Genomic DNA, 25,903 nt, shown 5'->3' with positions numbered 1-25,903 from the left:
TTTTAGGCTGTAACGGACAGAACATTTCCAAGAGCTTTAAATTTTTCAATTTTTTCCCCGAAGGATATCGAAATATGGAGGCAATTTTTATGATGATGCAGACCTTCGAGAAGTCCTATCACATAACGGATGACACAATCTCCGTTCAATTTGGAGTGATCTACAACCTTGGTCTTATGAGTTTTTGTCGTATCTGTACCCCTTTTACGTTTGATTTTGTCTATTTCTCGATGTTTAGTAAATTTGGACTTTTCACATGCATAATTCATACATTCAATCACTTATAAGAAAGATAGAATCATCAAACCCTACACGAAAATTGGCCCACCCAGTAGCCATATGTGAACCAAATGCTATGTATGTAGCTCTCAGATAATTATCTGGAAAGTAATGTAATGTGAGATAATCTTACAAAACGTTTACCCTATTCAACGTCTCTAACTCAACCTGATCAATGAATAGATGAGATATCATACGACCAGCCATTTAGGCCGCTAAATCCGACGTCTTATGGTACAATCCTTTGTCGATATGACGTACCGTTTTGCAGCAGTTAATCTGTAAATGAAGGTCTGCAATATTTTAAGCATGCATATACTTTCGTATGTCGATCTATATATATTCACTGATGTCGTCTTGTAGCGATCGAGAAAGGGTGTGTCTGCTATTGTAATCAGTACTCCCCACACCGACTTTGACTGGCAGTAGGAATGGGGTCCTTCTCCAACACCTGTGTAACTGGCATTAGTAAGGAAGGCCTACCATTGTAATGAATAACTCACTTCTCGATTTGACTTGCAGAAGGCAAGGGAACATGCACTGTTGTTTAAAATTCCCCTACCCGATTGTGTTTGGCTGTAGGCAAGGGTGCCCGCCCTTATGAACAAATGTATCCATCTAAAATGTGTCTGGTATTAGGCATAGTGGCCTGCTATTTTGATGGAAACTCACCAACTTGGTGTGACTGGTAGAAAGCTGGCTGGCTGGCTGAAGGAAAAGGGGCCTGTCATTGTAATTATAACTGCACAACTCAATTTTGACTGGTAGTAGGGAAGTTGCCTGCCATTCTAATGAAAACTTCCCAACTGTAATCTGTCTGGAAGTAGAAAAGGGGGCCTGCCATTGTAACGAAAACTCCCCAAGTTGATTGTGACCGCGCAGTAGGCAATGGGGCCTGCAATTATAATGAAAACTTTCCAACTCGATTGTGAATGGCAGTAGGCAAGTAAAACTGCCGTTATCATCACAAATCCGTAACAAGCACTTTACATTGGAAACACCGTATTGGAAACATCCCTATGCTGTTTCTCGGATAACGCTAAGAGACATGCCATTTTAAAACAGTCTTATTTACTGCATGTACAGTATTTACTTCGATATTCGACTACAATGTAGAATACCGTAGCGAAGCACGGGTACATTTGCTAGTTTTACAGTATAGTGAGTTACTGTATACGATTTTGCTTTAATTTATATTTGAAAATTCATTTTGTAAGAAATGTTTATTTTTATTTAATGTTGTCAGAACGTTGCAAGGACTATTTTTGACAGAAGACTTTAATTTGATTAATTGATCACAAATTGTTTTTCCAAAGGCATTATTTTCTTCTGTGCTTAAATCAGTGTCTTTGCAATCTTGTTATGTCTATTATTGTGTAATTGTATAATTGCAGGTTGCTGTTTGCGTGGCTCCATGGAGTCCGAAGCCAAAAATCAAATTTTAAAAAATAAAACATATCGCGCTCGCTTTTATTGACACTCTAATAAATAGTTACTGAGTAACATGTGTTTGTTTACATTTTAAAGGTTTCCTCAGCACAGAGGATGGTGTAATCTCAGGTAATGCAGGACTGAAGGACCAGGTGCTGGCCTTCCGCTGGGTACAAGAGAACATTGCAGCCTTTGGAGGAGATCCGGACAGAGTGACCATCGCGGGAGACAGCGCAGGTGGAGTCTCGGTACAGTTACACTTACTGTCCCCCTTGACAGAAGGTAAAACCCTGGTTACATAAGTACTTATGCTTATCGTCAAATATCCTCTGTATAGCACAGAAGTTCCTGTATTTACCAACGGAGACAGACAAAGGATAAAATTTCATATTCTAACCATGACTGCTTGCATTGTGCGAGCAGGTACTCTCATGATATGCAGCGTGTCGAATATGCTTCACGCAAAAAAAATATATCACATTACAAAATATTTTGGTAAAATTTTCAAAATTCATGACAATCTTGATATTCATTTTTTGTAATATTGACATTTTTTTCGCTTTTAAAATATAGAACTTTTTTCAAAACTTGCACGATTGTTCCTCTCCATGAACGAACTGGGTTTTCCAAATATTGTATAATGACAATTTTCCAGAGAGAACACTTGAAAACCCGAAGCCACTCTTTCCAACAACAGTACTGTGACACTGAGTTTCTCATTTAAACCCCTCCAAGCAACCTAGAACAGCTGTGCCGTTTACTTTATTGTGCAAAGCGGTACTGACTGACGGAAGATGCATTTTTTCCATGAAATATTGAAAGGTTAATTGTAGCATATCGTAACTAGTGTTTAAGTCCGGCTAAAGAATCCACTGACTTACTTTATTCTCTTTACTGTAAGGGTTTTGTGATACTAATAATAATGGCATGCGGCCTCTTTCGAGTTGACGCCTTATACTGTACGTGACCTGCGATGGGGCTCTACTTATGACGAATTCCATTATTGAAAAATCCTCGAGTCATCAGAATTAACCAACGAACGGTTAAATCCCCGACCCGGCGAGAAATTTAAGCCCCTTGGAACAAAGGCCAGCATACTAACCATTTAGCCAAGGAGCTGAAAGATTATAATTATTGATCTTTTGCTATCCTGCCACAATATAATATTATTGAGTCTTTTAAAGGCTTTATTAAAGTCTATATTAAAAACAGTGCAGCCCCGGTGTTTGCTCTTTTTGAAAAGTATAAGACCTCCTGTAAAAGAAACATTGTGGACGATGTTTTATCCGGTACGACCCAGTTTTGTCAAGGGCCTGTTATAAATGGAAGTATGTTTTAATCCTGTTTGCTAGGACTTCAGTAAGCAAATTGTAGTCTTTATTAAGGATAGTGATTGGTCGATAGTCGGTGATACAAATAGCAGTTGTTTTCTTGAGAATCAAAATGAGTATGTCTTCAGTAAATTTAGGAGTTGCTTCATTTTGAAAGATGTAGTACAACAATTGGGTTAGGTCATCTCCCACTACATTCGAGAAGTGATTGTACCACTCATAAGGGATGGAATCTGCTCCTGGTGTCTTGTCAGCAGTCTCACGTAAGGGAAGTCCGATTTCCTTTTTCGTTGTAAGAGATTGGGTATGCTGTACACTGTAGTTTCATTATCATTTTACAATCTTCTCTGCGTCACACCGACACAGATAGGTCTTACGGCAATGATGGGATAGGAAAGGGCTAGAAGTTGGAAAGAATCGGCCGCGGCCTTCATTAAGGTACAGCCACAGCATTTCCCTGGTGTGAACATGGAAAACCACTGAAAGCCATCTTCGAACCCACTATCTCTCGAATGCAAGCTCACAGCTACGCGCCCCTATTCACACGCCCAACTTGTTCGGTATTTCATTGTCTAAGTAGCTTACCATTGTCCGCAACTTCTCGTTCAGAGCGGAGCGTGATATTTATGCGCGAGCTAGTAATTCTCCATAGTATCGTTCTTCTTCCCTAAGAAGCTTTATGTCTTATCGCCTCTTCCTATCCACTGAGGGATGTATTGGCGACTCCTTGCACGTCGTAATTTGTCTCTGTGGTACACCAATAGACGTTCTTGTTCAACCATGGAGTTCCCTTGACATGCTGTCTTATATTTTCCGAACTTTTCCCCTTTCTAACACAAATAATTTTATTAATTCTGCTCTGTAGACTGACACATTTTCAGTAGCCTGTTCACGATTGTGGAGGTCCTGCAGCACCATGCCATAAAATTCCAGTTTCTTATTTAGGTTTTGAGTAACTCCAAAGCAGACTGTTTCTGCAGTCGACAGAATTAGTTACTTATATCATCAGTTACATTTATTATTGTAGTGACTCTTATATCGGTGGCACTGCTTATAAACTGTACTAAGTCGCTTGGTATTTTATTCACTTTGGAAACAACTGGTATTTATTTTCTAAGTCCCTCGAACCAGTGACATATGGGCCATTATTATTAGGTATTATTGTGAACTTCCGGAGATGCACATGGCCCTGAGGTTCACTCAGCCTGCAGCAAAAATGAGTACCGTACCGGATTAAATCCTGGGGTACAGGTGGCCGGGCGTAGAGCTAAGCACTTTACCCCAGCATGTACCGAGGTTACAGATAGTGGGAAGCCTTTACCTTCCACCACTCCAAGGACTTCCACGGCCTGTACGGAGATGACTTTGCTTTGCTGTGGTTTGGTTTGAATAAGAAGCCAACCATGATGGTCGCTGAAGGGGAGGGGATTACCTTACAACTGTTTATTTTGTGTTAAATTGTGTGTAAAATATATGCCCTATCAATTCTCGACTTCGATGTTCCTCTGCAGAAAGTGTATTCTTGATGAGGATGTATCCATATATCCAACAATTTCATCAACTGTGTCAGTGACTGAAGTCCAAGACATACATTAAAATTACCAACATCATTCTGTGGATTTAGTATGCAGTTAAAGTCCCCAGAGAGGAGTATTGGAATAAATGTCGTAATATGTGGTATGATATCCTGTCTGAAGAGGTGGTTTCTTTCATTTTCATTTTTGGAACCCAACGAGCTGTGCTGATGTATTATTCTGATGTAATTCAAGGTAGCAGATAATAGTCTGCTTGAAGTACGAATAACCAAAGCTCTTGAAGTCTGGCCCGGACTAAATGTTCTTTAGGGTATTTATATTCCTCATCCCTTCTCTTCCCATGTCTCTTTTGATCCAGATTTTCGTGCTCCGTAGATTATCCGCGCGTCTTATCACTATTTCCGCCATCAGGGTGGAAAACAACTTCACTTTTATCGGCCTATTGCCCCCGTGCTTTGCCTATCCATTCTACATCGTCTATATCGACTTCACTGTTGATTTTCATCATTTTTTGTTTGAGTTCCACAACCTTGCAGATCGTCAACACTTTGTCCTCTCCTTTTTCGTCCGACACTCCATATATAAATAAGCATTTCTTCCGTCGTTCTTGGCTGCTGCTTTATATTTCAGCCTTCAGCTTCACCACCTCTTCCGCCATGTCCCTTATTTTCTCCTTAAATGACGCAATTTCTCTCTCGTTGATTCCTACTTTAGTCCTTGTTTCATCAGTTTTTCCCTGTATCCATCGCGTCATATTCTCAAATTTATTCACTTGTTCCTTCATATTTTTAATTTGTTCAAATTGGCATACTTCTTCCACCACCTCCCTAACCACCCTCCTTATTACCCCCATATCTTCTCAGCTCATGTTGCCATTGGGAGTCGGTCCGGGGTTTACTTCCACACCCCCTATGACTAGCAATAGCACAATCACCGTTGCCACCATTATCAGCTCGCCCTTCAATCTTGATTCCACTTCACCTCCTTCATTCCTGGCTGTTCCCTTCTTCCCTCGCCCCTGCCAACTTCCGATAACTGCCCGATATTGATCTACACTGATCATCCTCTTCTTCACTCCCGTCTTCCTTCTTCCACACACCGCTCGCAAACCACTCCCGCTTTACTGGCACACCCGACTCAGCACGTCTACATCTGCTGACTGTCTAGGTAATACTGATGAATAACTATGTCGGGTTTAAGCATGCCTTTTCCAGAGGGATTCTTACAAACGCTTCTGAATTCTTTACAAGTTATACTCATAACCTAACTTTAATACATACCCTAAATTATGTCACCATCATCACCATCACCACCGCTGCCGCCATATCACCACCAGTCTATGCATTTTAATAATTCTACGTTGTATAATAATACCACTCTTTCTTTCATTAACTTTGAATTTGTTATTCCGTATGTCTCATATTTTATTCAGCTTTGTGAAGTGTCGAAGCAGAAAGCGATTTCAAAGTGTACTGATTACTTTTAAATACAGGTTAATGAGCTTACAGTCAATCCATTGTATTTAACACATTATTTATTTAAACATACACGTTTCACCTTGCTTGAGCTTCTGTAAGTGCACAGCCTTGTTTAAAGAGGAAAAATACATATTTAAGAAGCCTTTAAGCAAGATGAAATATATCTAAATAAAAATTGTTAAATATTATTTATTGGCTTTAAGAATATTTACTTTCAATTAACATGAAAAACCTCATGAGAATATCAAAGCTACTTTGTATTTCAGGTCTCTTTCGAGGTGCGATTGCACAAAGTGGCTCGGCGTTTAATCCCTTTAGCCTAACAACAAAAGCTAGAAAAAATGCTTTAGTGTTTGGTAGTAAATTGGGGTTCTCTGGAAACAGCACTGAAGATCTTGCACAGTTTCTTCGAAGTAGAAATGCTGACGAGTTGGTAAGAACATCAGCAGCCATAGGTGAGTTGATATCTTGCTATGTTATTTTCTTAGATTCAAACCTAGTAGACTATCAAATAAATGGCCACTTATACTGTGCCAAACTGGGGAAAACTAATAAAAATTGAACTAGAAAAGTGAACACTAAGGGATATAAAAGAATTAAACTATCTGGGCAGCAAAATTACCAAAGGTAATAGATTCCCAAGAGAAGTAAGATTACAGATTTGCCTAACAAAAGCGATTTTCAGTCAAAGTAAATCTTTTTAACATCAAAAGTCATTCACTGGAGTTTCGGAAGCGATTCCTGAAGTCCTGTTTTCCTGGTGTACGGGTGTGAAATGCGAACTATTCTCGCAGGTGAGCTGAGATGGCTACATACGTTTGAATTTTGGTGATGTAGGTGATTGTTAAAAATAAGCTGGAGGAATATGATTACAATTGAAGATGTTTTGAAGAACAGTGGATGGAACAAGGATGTAACAAGGAAAAGAAATGTTCTTGCCTGGCAACTACTAAGACGCGATAGCTTTTACCTAGGGATACCAGATTTTCGAAATATAAAACTGAGAAACATCGTTGCAACATCTTCAACATAGACAGTTATGCCTTTCAGCGTTCGTTCTGCAAGTTGCTGTCAATTTACTAAACCCCTCCACAACCCTCTCACTGTAACTAAGCTAGCCTTTATCTCCTCATTCCAAATACCATTTTTCAATTGTTCTCGCCTATTTATCCAAGTGATCATTCTCACTACTTCCATGTACGTTGTTTCTAACTTATGAATAAGATATCCTGAGTCCACCCAGCTTTCATTCCCATACATCATGTACGCCAAAACGTGTACTAATACAGCAGTATAACATAAGGTGGCCTTACAATATATTTAAATGTTTGGCATTTAAGGCATATTTTATTGGCTGGGCTTATTATGATCATTAAATACAATCCTTGGAATGGTGTAGGATGTATTTCTAATTTAAAATGTATGTATACTTTTAAGTATTTTTTTTTCTAATTTAACTCTAAATTCCAAAAAACGCTTTCATTTTGCAAAATTTTTATAAACTGAACTGAACGCGATGATATCATTGTCCTCAACCTTAGCTTTCCACGTGCTAGTCATAGCCCTCAGCTTCACAAAAAAAAATATATTTTGAAGTTGAGGAGCTAGTAAATTCTTGTAAAGAGTGAATACATTTCCAGAATTTGGTGTAATATACTGTATATAATTTCAAAAAACTTCAGACAAGTAAGATCATTGTAAAATATCCTCAACAAAAAATTGACTAGATAGTCTTGATTTGAAGTCCGTTTTTCTCTTTGGACCACAAACTCTTCATCGGTGATCAAATTCTCTCAACGGGATCATTTTAGACAGGTAAACTAAAGGAGGTGGATTACAAAATTTGGATATATGTTCCATATTTAAGCGTGCAAAAATGTGTTAAACCGGAAAGGGGATAGAGAGAGAGGAAATTTTTAAAAATTCGTGTTAGATATTTCAAATCGCTCAGTAAACAAATGGATATTTTGTGTTCCAGTTAGACTTTGTTGAGCTATTTGGACAAAATTCCTATGGCGAGTAAAAGGGAATGTCTTGGTTGCCTTCTTCTGCTAACCCTATTTGAAGGACAGATGGAAGAAGAAAGGGGGAGAGGTCGTCTAAAAATAGAAACTCAAGGACACCAACTGCAGTTTTAATGAAGGTGTGTGGCGACTGGGACACGAAAGAAAAAATGAAGAGTTATTATATATCAGTCGAAATATTGAAAATTCGAGAAAAGGAGAGAGATAGAAAGAAAGAAAGAAAGAAAGAAAGAAAGAAAGAAAGAAAGAAAGAAAGAAAGAAAGCGGCCGCATATGTGTACTGCCTGTTGTACACAATCATTTGGTTCTTTCAGTTCAATACTTCCCAAGAAAAGTTGTCAAATCTTGTCAAAGATTGTTCAACATTGCTGAAGGTTTGACAAGTTTCGGAAAGATTTGACAATGTTTGATAGCATTTAAGGGGAAAGGCAAACAGCAGTTTTGGTTCTTAAAAGGGGAGATAAGCGCAAAAATCCATAATTTACACTGGGAAAATATTAATGAGGTTATCTTCAACATATTTTTTGCAATGTATTTACAGCCATAACTTCATATGCAGTGCTTATGTTATATTACATTTACTCACATTAATTGAAGAAAATCGATAGCAATGCAGCGGAATTTTATATCTCATTACATTAATATACGTTAGGAATTCAATAATAATTGCTAATTGTCTTTACTTATAGCTAACCGTAAGGTAATAAATATAAAAGCTGTCCACTTCCTTGAGTTATTTCTCTTGCATTCTCCTGGTATGCTGCAGTTTTATTCATGTTATTGTAGTTCTCTACCCTGTCCACTGAAACTTAGACAGGGATCTCCCTCATACCTAGCAATTAATACACACACAACGTCCCTCGGTCATGAAGACAGCCAGTTTTGTTGTTTTGATTCCCGTCCCGGCAATCTCAGTATGCCTAGCGGCATAGTGCACACCGTTAATTCTCAAGTAACACTGGTCAATTCTTTGATCGATTAGAACATGGTGTAATTCACTTCTGAAGACTTCTCAAGACTTGTCAAGTATTGCAAGCGATTTTACAAGTAAACTTGAGAAGTACGGAAAATTCTTCAGAAAAATTCTTAAGTCTTGAATTTGACAAAAATTTTATCGTGTACTTCGTGGCCAAATAGAGTGTTTGAATAGCATGCTACTTTTATTCTGTTTACTTTCTAGCTTCTACCAAACAGTTCCTCTTACTCTACAACCAGGGAAGGTGATCATCATATTGTATTTCCCCTTAGCATAAAATTTGCACCAACCCCCTCGCCATCGTTTAAATATTATCACTAAATTTTTCCTTAACAATACTCACAGTGCTGTTTGAAACCATTTGAAGTTATAATGGAAACAGATCCTAAATATTTTCATATTTTATGTACGATATTCAGTTTTATACAGAGTCTTTGAATTTGATTCTAAATCCATTGTTGTTTGATATAGTTTCCAATGTTTCTTTCAATTTCGAAACTAGTTGAGAACTTCTAGATAGAATGGAGTACACTCACACTAATTTATTACTTGTATAGGAGTGAAATTTGAACCTTTTTCGCAATCATTTATTAGTAAATTCCATTCGTTACTGAACTTCACTTTATATCTTTCTCTAAGATTCCAGTTCTGAAAATTATTTGGCAAGCTAAAAGAGAGGATTAGTTACACTTTGGCGATGATGAAGTCTCTTTATAACAGAAGTTTTAATAAATGAGAAATAAAATAAAATAAAATAAATCTACGAATATTATTCATTGAAAATAAACAGTGAAATGATCTGATAACTGCATTTAAACTTATTAGAAATGAACTTCTAATTGACCATCCCTAGCATAACTACAGGGTCTTTTACCATTCATTAGTTAATTTTCGTTACTAAAAAATCTCTATAAGGTGTTTATCATAACGCGATGCTAGACTGATTGCAATCGAAGCGGAGCTTTGTTTATGTTACAGTTGATACTCTATATCTGTATCATTTGGTGACAACAGCCAGTCCGGATAGAGGGCTCACTAGAGCAGTATTTCAAGCAGACAGTTCGAGCTGCTATTCGATTTCTCATCACGAAAGATTATTCTAGTGAGGCTCAACTTGGAGGATACCGGCAAGATATAGCCTATGTTTTATATTCAGGAGTACAAATGATTTTTATCGCTATCGATCCAAAGTTTTGAATGAGTAGCTAAATTTCTAGAAAATAGAAAGGGAATAAGAGGATGTGAAATATCATTTTCTTTCAGACATACTACCTTCCATGATATAATATTAATTACACACATAAAAACAGACCCTTCTTGGTATGCATCTGACTTTTGAGTGTCATATTCCCTGAATTTGTTTTTCTTCAAAAATCCAAATTATCCTTGGATGTACGATATTAGGCATACTTCTCTTATATTAAAATATACTGATATATATATATTTCGTACATCATTATGAACGTCTTCAACAGAACTTGAGAAACTGGAAAAAATATTAAGGGATTGGTCAAAAGCCTATTCACAGGCAGCATAGAATGAGAGTGACTCATATGGTCAAGTTACTAGGTTACAAATTCCTTGAAACGATGCCACTTACCCAGCTTGCAATTGGGCTGGAATGACCTCTACTATAGTAGGGAAGGCAAGAAATCGACGATTTCTGAAGCTAAATTGGTCGACTGGACGTAGAGGATACCATCAGAAGTCTTTGACTGGCAAACAACTGTGACATAGAGAGCCAGGATCTTTCCACAGTTCTTAAAAAAGCAACTGCCTCGTACAGAATCCAATCCACGACCTCAAATCAAGACTCAGACAGCCTACGACTGATACAAAGGGGTAGAGCTGGCGGATAATGCACGTGGAAGATAATTGTGAGCAAAATGTAAGTGTGTATGACCGGTAATTTTTTTTCCTTCGATGGTACGGCAACCAGTTAAGGCCACTTAATAATGTAGTGAAGCCATTTTATTACTCAAAGCATGGCAATAGATCTCTCAAAGTAAATGTAATAGTTCGTTCAGGCTGGACCGCATCCTGACAGAGCGAACGTTGTGTTTGACTTTTTATACGAATTTTTGTCCCTCGCGAAATGTCAACTAGATTTCCTGAACGTCATGGAAGTTGCCAGATATCAACCATTGGGACTTACATTTTTATGTTTATATCTTCAAGGAAAATTTGTACCCCAGGAATCTTAAAATGCAGCGCAACTTAGGGCCATTATTGTGTAGGTATGTCGTGCGATTTCTTAAGATTTTTATCGGAGAGTCATCACCAATGTAAAGGCATGCCTTCAAGAAGTTGTAAGGCAATATGGTGAACACCTGGAATAGCACCTGGTGGGAATGTTTTTCTATGGTGTTGTGATTACTTTTCTAGCAGCTCTGTTCCAATCTTGTCAAAACTAAATACGTAGTTCATAAAACAAATGGGCTGACATTTCGTGCACTACCCTGCATTTTCAAAGTGATCATCCTTTAAAAGAAATATTTAAAAGAGAATTAAGCAAGCCTATGACACTTACAACCCACTAAGTGTCTCAGCCTACCAAGACGACTTCTGCACAACTAGATAACCTGAGGATGTTGCAGTGCCACATCACCAACGTTAACCGAGCTCGATAGCTGCAGTCCCTTAAGTGCGCCCAGTATCCAGTAATCGGGAGATCGTGGGTTCGAGCCCCACTGTCGGCAGCCCTGAAGATGTTTTTCCGTGGTTTCCCATTTTCACACCTGGCAAATGCCGGGGCTGTACCTTAATTAAGGCCACGGCCGCTTCCTTCCAATTCCTAGGCCTTTCCTATCCCATCGTCGCCGTAAGACATATCTGTGTCGGTGCGACGTAAAGCAAATAGCAAAAAAAAAAATCACCAACGTTACGACATGCTGAATTGTATTATTTGACGTTCGTGACCGGGCTCCCCGCCTCTCATATCAGCAGCACCTCAGTTCCTCTCACGAGGCTCGCTGAACCACCTCACAGCCCTTAAATGAGAATTTTTAATACTTCCTCCTGGATGTACTTTAGACTGCTTAATCCGGAGATCATTGAAGAGACCACGATCAGCTGTTGGCAAATCCAAGGATAGACTTGTCAACTGGGAATATTCCAGTGAACCAACACAATGTGACTGTAGAGAAGAACAGACAATGAGTCATCTATGCCAATGCTCAGTCTGTCCTGAGTCAGCAGTGATGGAGAATTATTTGAAGGTTGAGCAAATGCAGTTGCTGTTGCCCGATTCTGGCCCTTAGAGATGGAATTATTTAACTTTTCTTTTATAATACATATTGCATTATTTTCCACAATTTATTTAGCGAATGATGAATACAATATTACATACAATATGTAGAACAACCATCTCAAGTTCATAACTGAAGTTCCATATCAAAAGTTGAGAGCCAAAAAAGATCTTTGCTTGAGACAAGTTTAAGTCCTTTATAGAGCCACTATAAGAATGCAGAGGACACTCAAATGCAATGTGATCCAGTGTCTGCTTCTCTTCGCCCCAGACGCAGTTCCTAATATTGGCCCATCAATGAAAATATGCCAGATTAACATCGAGGGCATAAGCAGAGCAATTTGTGAACACCTAGCAAAGGTCCTCAAAGAACACCAGACTCATATCATCCTGCTTCAAGGAACCCATACGGAAAATGATCTCCAACTGAAATCCAGAGGGACAATTCCAGGATTTAAATTGGTGTCCACGATTAATCATGCGAAGTACGGGATTGCCATCTATGTGGGGAGCGATATCACCCACTTTGCCATCCTGGCCATCTCCACCAATTTCAACTCTGTAAAATCCAAGTTTTACACAATAATGTCGTGTTAAATTGTGTATAACTTCTGACTCGAGCATATAAATAAATCCAGAATTTAAACCTTCCAGAGGCCGAAAATAGGTGTTGGCAAAATTATGTAAATAATAACTTTTTAATTCGGTGTCAAAAGCAACCAGTTTCTAATTTTAAAATGGAAAAACCTCTTACTTTTTGAAAAACAATGTCTTAACTGTTATAAGCCTTAAATGAACACTTATGGACTCATGGTTTTTGTACATTCCATATATATCTCTGATTTGGCTAATCGCTTCTTGAACTCGCCCTTCCAATATTTTTCTTTTTGTCGGTCCTCATCATCACAAAGTGAGTATGTTTAATTTTTGGATTAGGATATCCACTTTGATTTACTCAAACATTGATTTCAGTTTTGATGAGTGTTTTTTTTCAGTAAAGTATTTATTTAAGAATTCCCACACAAAAGAAATTATAACACCTTGTTTTGTGATTCCAGTCAGTGCGATGTCTGTATCACCTCTATACATCCCCACTGTTGAGAGAACTAGTGGAGAAGAAGAGCCATTCCTAACAGAAAATCCTCGAACTCTACTGGATGAAGGCAAGTTCCAGAGGGTGCCTTTCATGACGGGAGCAACTTCTGCTGAAGGCATCTTTTGCCTGATACGTATGTTAAAAAAATCTTCAAGTATAAACACAACATTTTAGAACAGTATTTATAAAATATTACTCTTAAGTATTGGACTTACAAACTAGGCACGTCAGGTATTAATACACTGCTACCGCTACCATTGAGGGTGTTCGAAGCATTGTATTTATTTATTTATTTATTTATTTATTTATTTATTTATAGCATGTATTTCTACTTGTTTTCATTTTGGCCGCGGTAATTCGTATCAGCTTCAGCTTTTTTGGTCTTTCTCCTTGTCCGCTATTCCTTCATTCTCATATTTTGCAACCTTCTTCACACTTCTGTCCATGATGATTTTGTTCTGGGTCTAGTTTTGTCCTGAAAACCTGTGGAAGCGTTATTTTTTATTTTAAAACCACTCTGTTGTATATCTCTGGTTACTGTATTTACAGTTCTTCTAGATAATTTTGTACTTCTTGGATCCAGTGTACTTTGATTCACTTCTTTACAAGAAACCGTATTATATGCAGTATTAACCTCCCCTGGTCCCCTTTGAAGACTAGTCAGCCGATCCCAGCCGTGCTCACTTCGAACTATGATAAATAATGCCTTAAAATATATATACACCCTGGATCTTAATAGGGAACATATAACTAAAATGGACACGGTGAGATCAACTAAAACTATAAATAAAGCAAGGCGATGCATGACGTCAGTTTAGAGGAAGAATCTGTTTATTAAAAATAAACAAGGAAAATGAAAAATTATTAATAAAAATCAAATGATCAAACATTTACAACACTCAGACTTATTCTCTCAGCTCGATAAAGTCCATCATGAGAATCAAAATAAAAATCAGGCAAATATACAGTTGTATGCCGACACACATACTTAACATTACAAATCAAATTCTTGAAGTTTATTAACTTTAAAGCATCACGCAGCTGGCTTTAGTTTTGTTAACACTTTTAACGGTAGATGAGTACATTCCCCCTTTCTTGCACACTTGACATTGCAGTGCAGATCCCTAACCTTAAGAAAGACGTGATTTAATGCCCAAAGACGAGACATAAACTAATCTAACTGTACGAAATAAAACACGCTGAGTGGTAAAACATCCTGCGCACAAAGTATATACACCTCGATCATGAGTAACCTCATGAGCACAACAAAACACTGTGGATCGGAACCACACACTACAAAATCACATAAAAGTCAAATAAACACTTTAAAAAAATAAAAACATGATGTCATATATTCCGGTCTTCACCAAGAAAAGCATTCGTTATTTACGCAATCCTCCCTCACTCACTCACTCACTCACTCACTCACTCACTCAAAGAAACAATGGAATATATAAGGGGATAAATTTACACTTTAAGCAACACTTCCTATTCAACGCAGGTTCATGAAATAAATTACATGACACAAAATCAATCAAACTGGTGGACTTTATATTGACACGCACAAATCAACGTGAATTCCTGAAATAAAATACATGACACAAAGTCATAAAACAATAACAGAGTAGGCTTTAACTTTCAACATATATATCAACGTTGGTTCCTGAAATAGATTACATGACACAAATATTCCTCAGCGTGGTTATATCACGAAAGAAAATTCAAACGAAACGTCGCGATATAAAAATCTCCTGTACTGCAACAACCGTAGTGACATGAACAAAACCAATAAAATCACGAAGTACAGGCTGCTAAAATAAAACTCTCCTCGGTAGACACGCATATCACCCTTGCCAATACATGGCGGAATGAATAAGAAGCGGAGATTCAGTCTCTCAAAATAAAGCAGCAAACATCAGAAACACAGGGTTCAACCCTTTACACACGCTGATCGACAGTCTACCCGAGGCAAGTCACACAATCATGAAAAATGCAGGCCTTTCAAATGAGAAACCCGTCCTCTTACTCAAAATCACACTAAATAATATCTCATGTCCTTAAGTTGCCAAAAACTGATACAAATATAAATGACGTCGTCAACATTCGTTCGCATGAAAAGAAACAAGACCGAACTGATCACAAATCAAAGCACTCGTGGTCGTAAAATTATACTTGAACAATAAACTCTGTAAAAATATCATAACAAGAAGCTAAGAAATTGCCATATAGACAATTGATCATGTCTGAACATCGGAAAGTCACTGAAATATCTCAATCTTAAAACTCGAGGAACTCGCATTATTGATTCTAATTTTTCGAAACTTGGAATACGAAACTGGGTTAGAGGAACTCGTGAATCAATCACTCATTTACGCTCATCTTGATATTCAAATAATCATGAAGATGACGCTATCAACATTTGTGGATCCAAACTCTACCGTCTCACACATTCTCATTCACACATCATGCAATAAATCCCAGGAAACGTGACGGCATGTTTGCGTACGCTTTGAGCTCCCGTTAATACTTTAATCTTTAATCTAGTCCTTCCTGACTTTAATTTAAATTCTTCCTCTTACGCACTCCTCTGGGGCAATGATTAATGACTGACAGATAAAATGAAGTGATATTGGACAGCGTTGGTGGAATGAAAGATGACAGGGAAAACCGGAGTACCCGGAGAAATATCTGTTCCACCTCCGCTTTGTTCAGCACAAATCTTACATGAAGTGACAGGGATTTGAACTACGGAACCCAGTGGTGAGAGGTCGACGCACTGCCGGCAAAGCCACGGAGGCTTCCACCACTAGGTACTATATTATTTAATTTTCGTATGGTTTGTTATTTTTACTATTTCTATTATGTAACTGCATACTTGTAACGCTGTGGATCCCTAACTTCACACTATAATCGACAAAAATGGTAGAAGGATATGTCTCTCCTATTCTTATATACCGCCCAACCGTATCACAGTGTGGTTGAAGGAGGTTATAAAGCTTACTGAAGAAAATTGGAAAATAGCATATTAGTGTCTATACATCTGCTCCCTGACTGCTAAGTAATACTTGTTCAGTAGAGAATTCATTATCGCTGACATTAAACTGTATGAAGAATGGCAGTGCGTTCTAACGAACTGAATCTAGCTGAGGGGTAGTAAAGGAGAAAATTTGTATGAATTCGACCCCGTGAGCAACTTGTTTGTCTGAGGGTTCATTAACTCGCTCCAGCCCGAAATTTGTAGACTATTTGAGTCATTCCACAGTACTATTCCAAGTGGGTGAGCGAAGAACAGATGAATGAACCCTGTGGTGATTGGAGGTATGCCGGCTTCTTAGCTGAATGAACAGCATAGTCGCTATCTGTTCAGAGGACCCCGGGTTCTATTCCCAGCCATGTAGGTTATTTTAACCTTAACTGGTTAATTCTCCTGGCTCGGAGACAGGGTTTTTGTATTGTCTCCAACATCCCTGTAACTCGCATACCACACACAACCTTCCATCACAATAATACGCAGTTTCCCGTACACGGCATACGCCGCCCAACCTCGTCGGATGGTCTGCCTTTTTTTTGCTATTGGCTTTACGTCGCACCGACACAGATAGGTCTTACGGCGACGACGGGAAAGGAAAAGGCTAGGAATGGGAAGGAAGCGGCCGTGGCCTAAATTAAGGTACAGCCCCAGCATTTTCCTGGTGTGAAAATGGGAAACCACGGAAAACCATCTTCAGGGCTGCCGACAGTGGGGTTCGAACCACCTGTCTCCCGAATACTGGATACTGGCCGCACTTAAGCGACTGCAGCTATCGAGCTCGGTGGTCTGCCTTTCAAGGGCTGAAGTAGGCTAGAAACAGCCCACGAAATGATTATTATTATTAATGCCATTATTCGAAGTATAATCTTCACTGAAAATGGTAAACATATGTACGTAATATCAGGCTTCAAATTCAAATCCAAATTATTTAGCGGACCGAACTGAAGGGTGGACTTGTTGCGTATCTTTCAGACTACTCCCGAAATGGAAACGAACTCCTGCTACTATTCCATACATACCTTGTGTACATATTCCTTAAAGCATTATTATGTTAAGAACTCGTTTAAATGCCATATTTTAAGTATATATAAATATAAATATATATATATAAATATATATATATTTATATATGAGTTAATTTAAATATATTTTTCAAACTGCCCCACTGTATGAAGCATATTTCACTATTTTCTTTTCAATTCGTATTGTTAATAATCAGAGCACTCGGCACGTCATAGTCCCAAGCATTTTTAACCACACCAGCAATATCAGTGCTGACATTCCTAAACCTATATGAAATGGGGAGGAAAATAGTTCTACCGGAGAGCTGGGGGTGAATTCGTGTGATCATTGGAGGTAAATTCATGTATGATAAGGGAGTTTAGGACCGAATCCATGAGGCCCCACGACAATAAGTAATTTATGTTACAGCTGCGGGTGTAACCAGCGGAACCAGAACTCTACAAGATCTCGATGAAAATTTTGTGGAACTCTTAAAACCTGATGTAAAATTCTGTCAAGATTACGACTGTGCTGCGTATATCTTAGAAAAAGTCAGGTCCTTCTACATTGAAGATGAAGCTCTGAACCAGAAGACGCTGAATAAGTTCATTGATGTAAGTAACAGTAAGTTTAATTGGACAAAATCGTGTATTACATATACAACATGTTACCCCAAAATTTAGGTTCCAGAAACTAGTACCCACTCATGAAATTTTTTCAGTGTAGAAATTCAGCATGTCACCTTATCATGGCACTGGGTTCGTTAGGTGCAACTTTTCACTTTCCCAAGACCTTTATAAACCATCAAGAACTGATCGCAGCTCACAAGTTCCACACCAATGCCCTCAGCTTCCACCGCCACCTAAATCTCATCCGCCGTCACCGTTCCAGGAACAAACCCCAGATACCAATAATATTCGGGACCATGCTATTTTTGAAGCACTTATCCTCTTCCAGATTCTAGTCCTTAATAATTAATAACACAAAGATTGTCCAGATTCTCACGTATGGACTAGAACTAACTTGGGACAAACTGCGCACGGAAGTCTTCCATACTCTAGAGAGCGTCAAGGCTCGCTTCTTGAAGGTTACGCTAGAAGTGTCTAAACACACTCTCTCCAAGATGGTGTACGTCAGGGCCTCTCAGGGTGCATGCGCCTAGTGCATGCACTGTGCACGGTGCAAAAACGACTTCGCTTGGTTGCCCAGAATGGAGACCCCCACTCCTGGATTTGGAGCAATAGTCCTGTCTCTCTCTTTCCCCACGCCTGTCTCACTCGCTCCCCCTGTCTTTCTCTTCCTCACTTGCTCCGTAGCGCTACAAATCCGAGCCGAGCTGAGCCGAGTAGAGCCAAGCTTAGCCGAGTAGAACGGAGCTCTTGCGCCTCGATTTGCACGCGTGAGATTTTGGGCATTTGAGAGGCCCTGGTGTACGTGCTTGGCCAAGAGACCTTTTTGATAGCAGACCTCAGAATGACACATGACCTGCCCTACACACGCTCCCAATTGGAAAAAGGTAACAGAGATAACAAAGAAAAGACATCTGGGAAGAATTTTATATGACGGAGGCAATGATGAACCCGACCTGCACAGGCACGAACCACGAGTTCCGCAATTTCGTGACTTCGCAGGCGGTCCATGGGTATCACACAAGCTATGCAGAAATCCATCTTTCCACGAATTGGACAACTGTGCGTGTATCTTATGTGAAAATATCTGCGAAATATACCGTAGCCTATCTAAACTTGTAAAAATCGGAAGATAGCGGTGATAAGCGTATGCACAAAATAAGTGAAAATTGTTATTTATATTTTAGATTTTATACAAATTATGTACATTTCAAGGCTACTGTGGCCACAATTAATTCTTATTCAGCAATTCATACTCAACACTAACCCATTCAAAACTTCGTGTAAATCACTTGTTTCTCTCCCTCCTTCCCACAAACCTATTTTGAATAAGTCATCCATCGCACTCTTCCTTTCTGAAGTACGTGGAAATAATCAATCATATTCCTTTTTCCTATAAACCCATTCCCAACTTCCTTGAAATCTTCTCTCATACTCCTCTTTCTCACAAACTTAATCCGAACTTAATTTAAGTCCCCTAATCATCTTCCTCTTTCTTACAGGTCTCCCAATTTCGCCAATTCCTAACTTCGTGGAAATCCTCCAGCTTACCGGTACTCCTCTTTCCCACAATACTACACTGACTGACAGAGCAAATGCAACACCAAGAAGGAGTGGTTCGAAAGGGATGAAAGTTGGGAAAAAAACAGAGACGGCACGGACGAATAATTGATGTTTATTTCAAACCGATATGCAGGTTACACAATGCGCACGGCATCGACTCAGTAGGATGTAGGACCACCGCGAGCGGCGATGCACGCAGAAATACGTCGAGGTACGGAGTCAATAAGAGTGCGGATGGTGTCCTGAGGGATTGTTCTCCATTCTCTGTCAACCATTTGCCACAGTTGGTCGTAAGTACGAGGCTGGGGCAGAGTTTGCAAACGGCGTCCAATGAGATCCCACACGTGTTCGATTGGTGAGAGATCCGGAGAGTACGCTGGCCACGGAATCATCTGTACACCTCGTAGAGCCTGTTGGGAGATGCGAGCAGTGTGTGGGCGGGCATTATCCTGCTGAAACAGAGCATTGGGCAGCCCCTGAAGGTACGGGAGTGCCACCGGCCGCAGCACATGCTGCACGTAGCGGTGGGCATTTAACGTGGTTGAATACGCACTAGAGGTGACGTGGAATCATACGCAATAGCGCCCCAAACCATGATGCCGCGTTGTCTAGCGGTAGGGCGCTCCACAGTTACTGCCGGATTTGACCTTTCTCCGCGCCGACGCCACACTCGTCTGCGGTGACTATCACTGACAGAACAGAAGCGTGACTCATCGGAGAACACGACGTTCCGCCATTCCCTCATCCAAGTCGCTCTAGCCCGGCACCATGCCAGGCGTGCACGTCTATGCTGTGGAGTCAATGGCAGTCTTCTGAGCGGACGTCGGGAGTGCAGGCCTCCTTCAACCAATCGACGGGAAATTGTTCTGGTCGATATTGGAACAGCCAGGGTGTCTTGCACATGCTGAAGAATGGCGGTTGACGTGGCGTGCGGGGCTGCCACCGCTTGGCGGCGGATGCGCCGATCCTGGCGTGCTGACGTCACTCGGGCTGCGCCTGGACCCCTCGCCCGTGCCACATGTTCTGCGCCAACCATCTCCGCCACAGGCGCTGCACCGTGGACACATCCCTATGGGTATCGGCTGCGATTTGACGAAGCGACCAACCTGCCCTTCTCAGCCCGATCACCATACCCCTCGTAAAGTCGCCTGTCTGCTGGAAATGCCTCCGTTGACGGCGGCCTGGCATTCTTAGCTATACACGTGTCCTGTGGCACACGACAACACGTTCTACAATGACTGTCGGCTGATAAATCACGGTACGAAGTGGGCCATTCGCCAACGCCGTGTCCCATTTATCGTTCGCTACGTGCGCAGCACAGCGGCGCATTTCACATCATGAGCATACCTCAGTGACGTCAGTCTACCCTGCAATCGGCATAAAGTTCTGACCACTCCTTCTTGGTGTTGCATTTGCTCTGTCAGTCAGTGTATTTAAAACGTCGAAATCCTATGTTATACTCCTCTTTTGTACAAGGTTGCTCCAAATGTAAGGTTGTTTTTCATCGGTACAGCCTAGATTCTGTTATAAAAATAAACTGAGCCAGAAATTCCTGGCCGGTGTTAAATGGTTGCGCTGTGACATGTTCTTGGCGGTCGAGCCTTCATGTCCCACGCGTACGCTAACTACCCCTAATCAGTCTCACGCTGTCACTTGTAGAGTGGGTGTTTCTCAGTTCTGAGCTGTCTCGGCCCCGTGGCCAGTTGGTTAGCATAATAGCCTTTTGTTACATTACATTATTTCGCCTGTTCGCGTTGGTCTTAGAAATTCACGATTGTATTGTGATAATACTTCCAAGTTCTCTCAAAGCTGGATCGTAAAACAATTCACAGTCAAACCCGTGAAACTGTTGCTAATATTCCTTACTTCAGGGGTCAAGAGGCGGCCGGATGACATGCAATTACGCTTCTCAAGGACGTAAAATAATGGGCGTTGCAGTGGATTTCATTGTGAGAGTGGCCGTTCGCAGAATTGTGAAAGAGAAAGACAAAGGCGAGGAAGGTCATTCGATACTCCAGGTAAAAGACACCGTGTTCCTAAGCACATGAAAAATATCGACGGTTTTGTTAAAGGGTAATTCGCTGTACGGTATGAATATTTTATGTGAAACAATAAGAAAACTGCTAAATATGTTCATAATTTTACAATTTACTTGACGTCGCATCGACACAGATAGGTCTTATGATGATGATTGGATAGGAGCCGCCTAGGAGCGAAGAAGATGCGGAGGTGGCCTTCATTAAGGTATAGCCCCAACATTTGCCTGGTGTAAAAATGCGACACGAGGGAAATCCATCTTCAGGGCTGTCGACAGTGGGGTTAGAACCCACTATATACCGGATGCAAGCTCAGAGCTGCGCACCCCTAACCACACGAACAACTTGCGCAGTCTAATAATTTTCGGAAGACCATTGATTTTCAAGGTGCAGCTTCCAGTCCTTTTGTAAACTGAATTATAATGATAATAGAATAATAATAATAATAATAATAATAATAATAATAATAATAATAATAATAATAATAATGATGATGTTACGGGTTTGACGTACTCCTAGTTACTTTAAAGTTTTCTGAGACACCGTAGTGCCGAAATTTTACAAAAAGAAGATAAATAGAAACCGACAATAAACCTTCAGAGACATTTGTAAAATCTACAGATCTGTTGAATCTATTTTCTATGAAGCCTCGAAAGTTAGATTTTAGATTGTAAGCAGAACATACCATTCGCTTTAAAACTGTTGACCTTCATCGTATTGTTCTTGTTCTGTATTTTACTGTAAGATTTTGTAGTGTGTTGCAATCTGAATATCAACATAACCCACTTGTATCAGTGTCCTTATAATGACAAGCCTTGTATGCGCACACCACACACGCTCAAGCATCTTCATTGTGTTCTTTCATCATTGCGTAATTATGACCCCCCACTCCTCCATAGGCCGATCCTAACTACGCTACTGGTGTCGAACGCGCTTTGTGTTGTAGTTTTGATCATGCTGATGTGGAGAGAATTGGCATTAGTCATGAAGGCATCCAAAACAGGAATCACATTCGACAATTCGTTTCAGATTTCAAAGGCTTCCTAGGAAAAGGAGAAAAGAAATCTTCGAAAGTGATTTTCCCAGAAGAAAAAAGGAAGCAGATAAGCCAAGGAATGAACTATATTGGCAGAAGACCAAAGCCAGGGGAGATAAAAGATGAACCAGGATACCGCAGTTGTTATTCCGTGGTCAACAGTGGCCGAAATTGAACAGAAGAAGAGGACATTATAGGCCTATGTTTTTTCTGTATGGTGCAGGTTAATGCATTATTGTTGAGGAATGAATGTTGCAAGGAAGCGAAACCCAGACATCGAGCACGTAGTTCCTAGGTCCAACAAGAACTCGCGCTATCTGCAAAGTTGGAAAGTAATTGACTAAAGGTAATCGAATTACTGGTAAATATTACAATCTTAGTAATTTTTACTTGTAATTTACTTCTTGAAATGCAATTGTAATCGTTAGTTTCTAGCAAGTTAATCATTGCATCCTGATAATTGATATAATCGCACGGAAGCTGAAACTGGCAAGAAAGTAAGTGATGGTAAAAATAACTGTTTCGTTTCTATTACAGTCGAACCAGTAACTTCACCAGTTCTGGATGAGGTATTTTCTTAACTCTAAAGTATTCGAAAGACATCTTTCTTATACCAACGACGTTCTTAAAAATGAAACACAGGTATTCCTTAACGTTCCCGTGTGTGGGGGGGGGGGAGGGTCTTTTCAGTAAATGCAAAGATATGACATCTCCCATCGTTATAGGTGCTACAGTACTCTCACAATTTCGTGTAAACAACGGAATTGTATATACAGGATAGTAGAAAAAACGCGAACCGGGTATATGAACGTTAGAGGGTTGGTCTTACTGATAAGTAATTTGAAAGAAAAAGAAGCAATTCGATATCTCACGTCGTTATTATTTTATTACCTGCTGATGTTAGCCAATCAGAGAAAAAAATTCGCAAGGAGAAGGATTTGAACACGGACCTCCCAGCTGACAGGATCGGGCCATAACAAATGCCCTACGTTGCGGTGATACCGACTGGAGCGCACGGTGTGGTAGTATTGGATGCTGATTTCATGACATGGCTCTCAAGTCGGCCTTCAAGGAGGTACGTGCAGATATTGTAACACCTCATGAGTCTCATTTCAACTCGCCCGCGAAACGATCTCATTGGCTAATTTCAGCAGTTGATAAAATTACAACTATGCGAGATAAAGACTTTTTTCTAATTATGTATTCATACCTTCTTTCTTTCTTAATCCGTTTACCCTCCAGGGTTGGTTTTTCCTTCGGACTCAGAGAAGGATCCCACCTCTACCGCCTCAAGAGCAGTGTCCTGAAGCGTGAGACTTTGGGTCGGGGGAATACAACTCCCGGTGGCCTCACTTGCTATGTTCAACAGGGGCCTTGCGGGGGTATGGGTAGTTCGGAAGGGGTAGACAAGGAAGAGGGAAGGAAGTGGCCATGACATTAAGTTTGGTACCATCCCGGCATTTGCCTGGAGGAGAAGTGGGAAACCGCAGAAAACCACTTCGAGGATGGTTGAGGATGTAATCGAACCCCCTCTATCCTCAGTTGACCTCCTGAGGATGAGCTGACCCCATTCCAGATCTCGTACCACTTTTCAAATTTCGTGGCAGAGCCGGGAATTGAACCCAGCACTCCGGGGTTGGTAGCCAATCACATTAACCACTACAGCACAGAGGCGGACCATTTATTCGTACTATGAAATAAAATAGTGTAAATTACGCTGGCAAAAGTATTCCACGTAGTATTTTCGAATACATCTCACCTCGTAAGCTCACTTGTAACGTAAGTAACTAAGTATTACATTTAAGTTTCTAACTTCTTATTGGGCAATGCAATAATAAATAAGTCAGTCGATGATAACAAGTTTAAAGCTGTGTCATCATTAATACGTGTTAACACTGACATTTTGTTTCAGATGTGTACTGATTTTTACTTTGCTGCTGGAATAGTGATTGGAGCCAAGAGAATGCAACCTAAGAGTAACGCTCCTATACACTTGTACAATTTTGTGTATGATGGTGGACTGGCTAACCTGAAAAAAGGATTCACTACACTTCGAAATATCTCAGGTATTAAGACTTTAGTCATAAGTAGGAAGTAACAGACGTGATTCCTGGTACAAATTAGTGAACAATGGCAAGAGAGTACTCGGAATGAAAGGGCTCGAATGAATGAATTAATTATTTAATGGGATTAGGGGATTGCCAAGCTGCTCTGCAAATAGTTGAGTATATTTCTCTCATAATCCGAGCGTATGTAATTTATTTTGTCATCACTCTACATAAATCTAGCACTGCGAAGTACGTTTTGATTATAATAATAATAATAATAATAATAATAATAATAATAATAATTGTTACAGAGATTCCGGGGTGGAGAGAGATGAAAGAAGGTGCGGGCATGAATAGGTCGATATAAGATAGAAGAATAACTTTAAACTTTAAAATTAGATCTAATTCCTGTCTCTGCTATCTTTTGGTTTCTACTCAAAATCTCAACTTTACAAATTCAGATACAATGGTTCGTAAGATTGGGTAACAATTTTAAAAAATCCAAAAATAATCAACTAACCAATTTGAGCTGGAAGCTCCCTAATTATAAATGCTCTGTGAACGCTGAGGCTACTTTCAATAAACAGTCAAGGAGACGGATCTCTCTCAATTTCTTTTAATCCAATAGTAAGAACATAGTAACCAAAATATACAAGATTTAAAGAGCACTTTTCCTCCATAAAATTACCTAGGAGACTACTTCCCGTACATTATAACATTACAGCCTTCTATAGGCACCAGTCAACCTTTACATTGCTCTATAAATTTACACTTAGGAACCTATTTCCAGAAATGTTCAGGCCTATCAAAGGCACAACATGAATTTTACAAGGTTAAAGTATTCACTCTCTTGAATGCTCAACAATCTGATATCTTTAACAAGCAAAGGAATGACATTGATTGTAATAGGGGTAGCATGTGCCCATACTACAAGGATTTAGGTAAAAACAAAAGGTTAACTCATTGGCCCAAAAACCAAAACGGAAAGGAGGTGATCTCTTGCACTCCTATAAATTCAAAATAAAATGCATAAAATTATGTTTAGCCTTATGGCGCGACGTTACAGAGGCTAAGCCTACACTACTGAGGTGACAAGATGTAGAGAAATTACAACATAGAAAAAATTACAAAATCATAGTCACCTCAAAAGCTACTTGAAAG

General features: G+C 39.7%; 1 protein-coding gene across 1 annotated transcript in view; it reads left to right on the top strand.

Annotated features, from left to right (window-relative positions):
- The window catches only part of LOC136877726 (juvenile hormone esterase), a 101,101-nt gene that overhangs the window by 40,820 nt on the left and 34,378 nt on the right, over positions 1-25,903 (top strand). Inside the window, exons 5-9 of the mRNA XM_067151936.2 lie at positions 1,807-1,992; positions 6,321-6,509; positions 13,360-13,530; positions 17,860-18,044; positions 24,607-24,760. Of these exons, the coding sequence (XP_067008037.2) occupies positions 1,807-1,992; positions 6,321-6,509; positions 13,360-13,530; positions 17,860-18,044; positions 24,607-24,760 (885 nt within the window). The remainder of the gene's footprint in view (positions 1-1,806; positions 1,993-6,320; positions 6,510-13,359; positions 13,531-17,859; positions 18,045-24,606; positions 24,761-25,903) is intronic.

Source organism: Anabrus simplex, chromosome 7 (genome assembly GCF_040414725.1).
Source record: "Anabrus simplex isolate iqAnaSimp1 chromosome 7, ASM4041472v1, whole genome shotgun sequence".
Taxonomy (NCBI): Eukaryota; Metazoa; Arthropoda; class Insecta; order Orthoptera; family Tettigoniidae; genus Anabrus; species Anabrus simplex.
The sequence above is the reverse complement of the archived record's forward strand: the minus strand, read 5'-3'. Positions and strand labels throughout refer to the sequence as shown.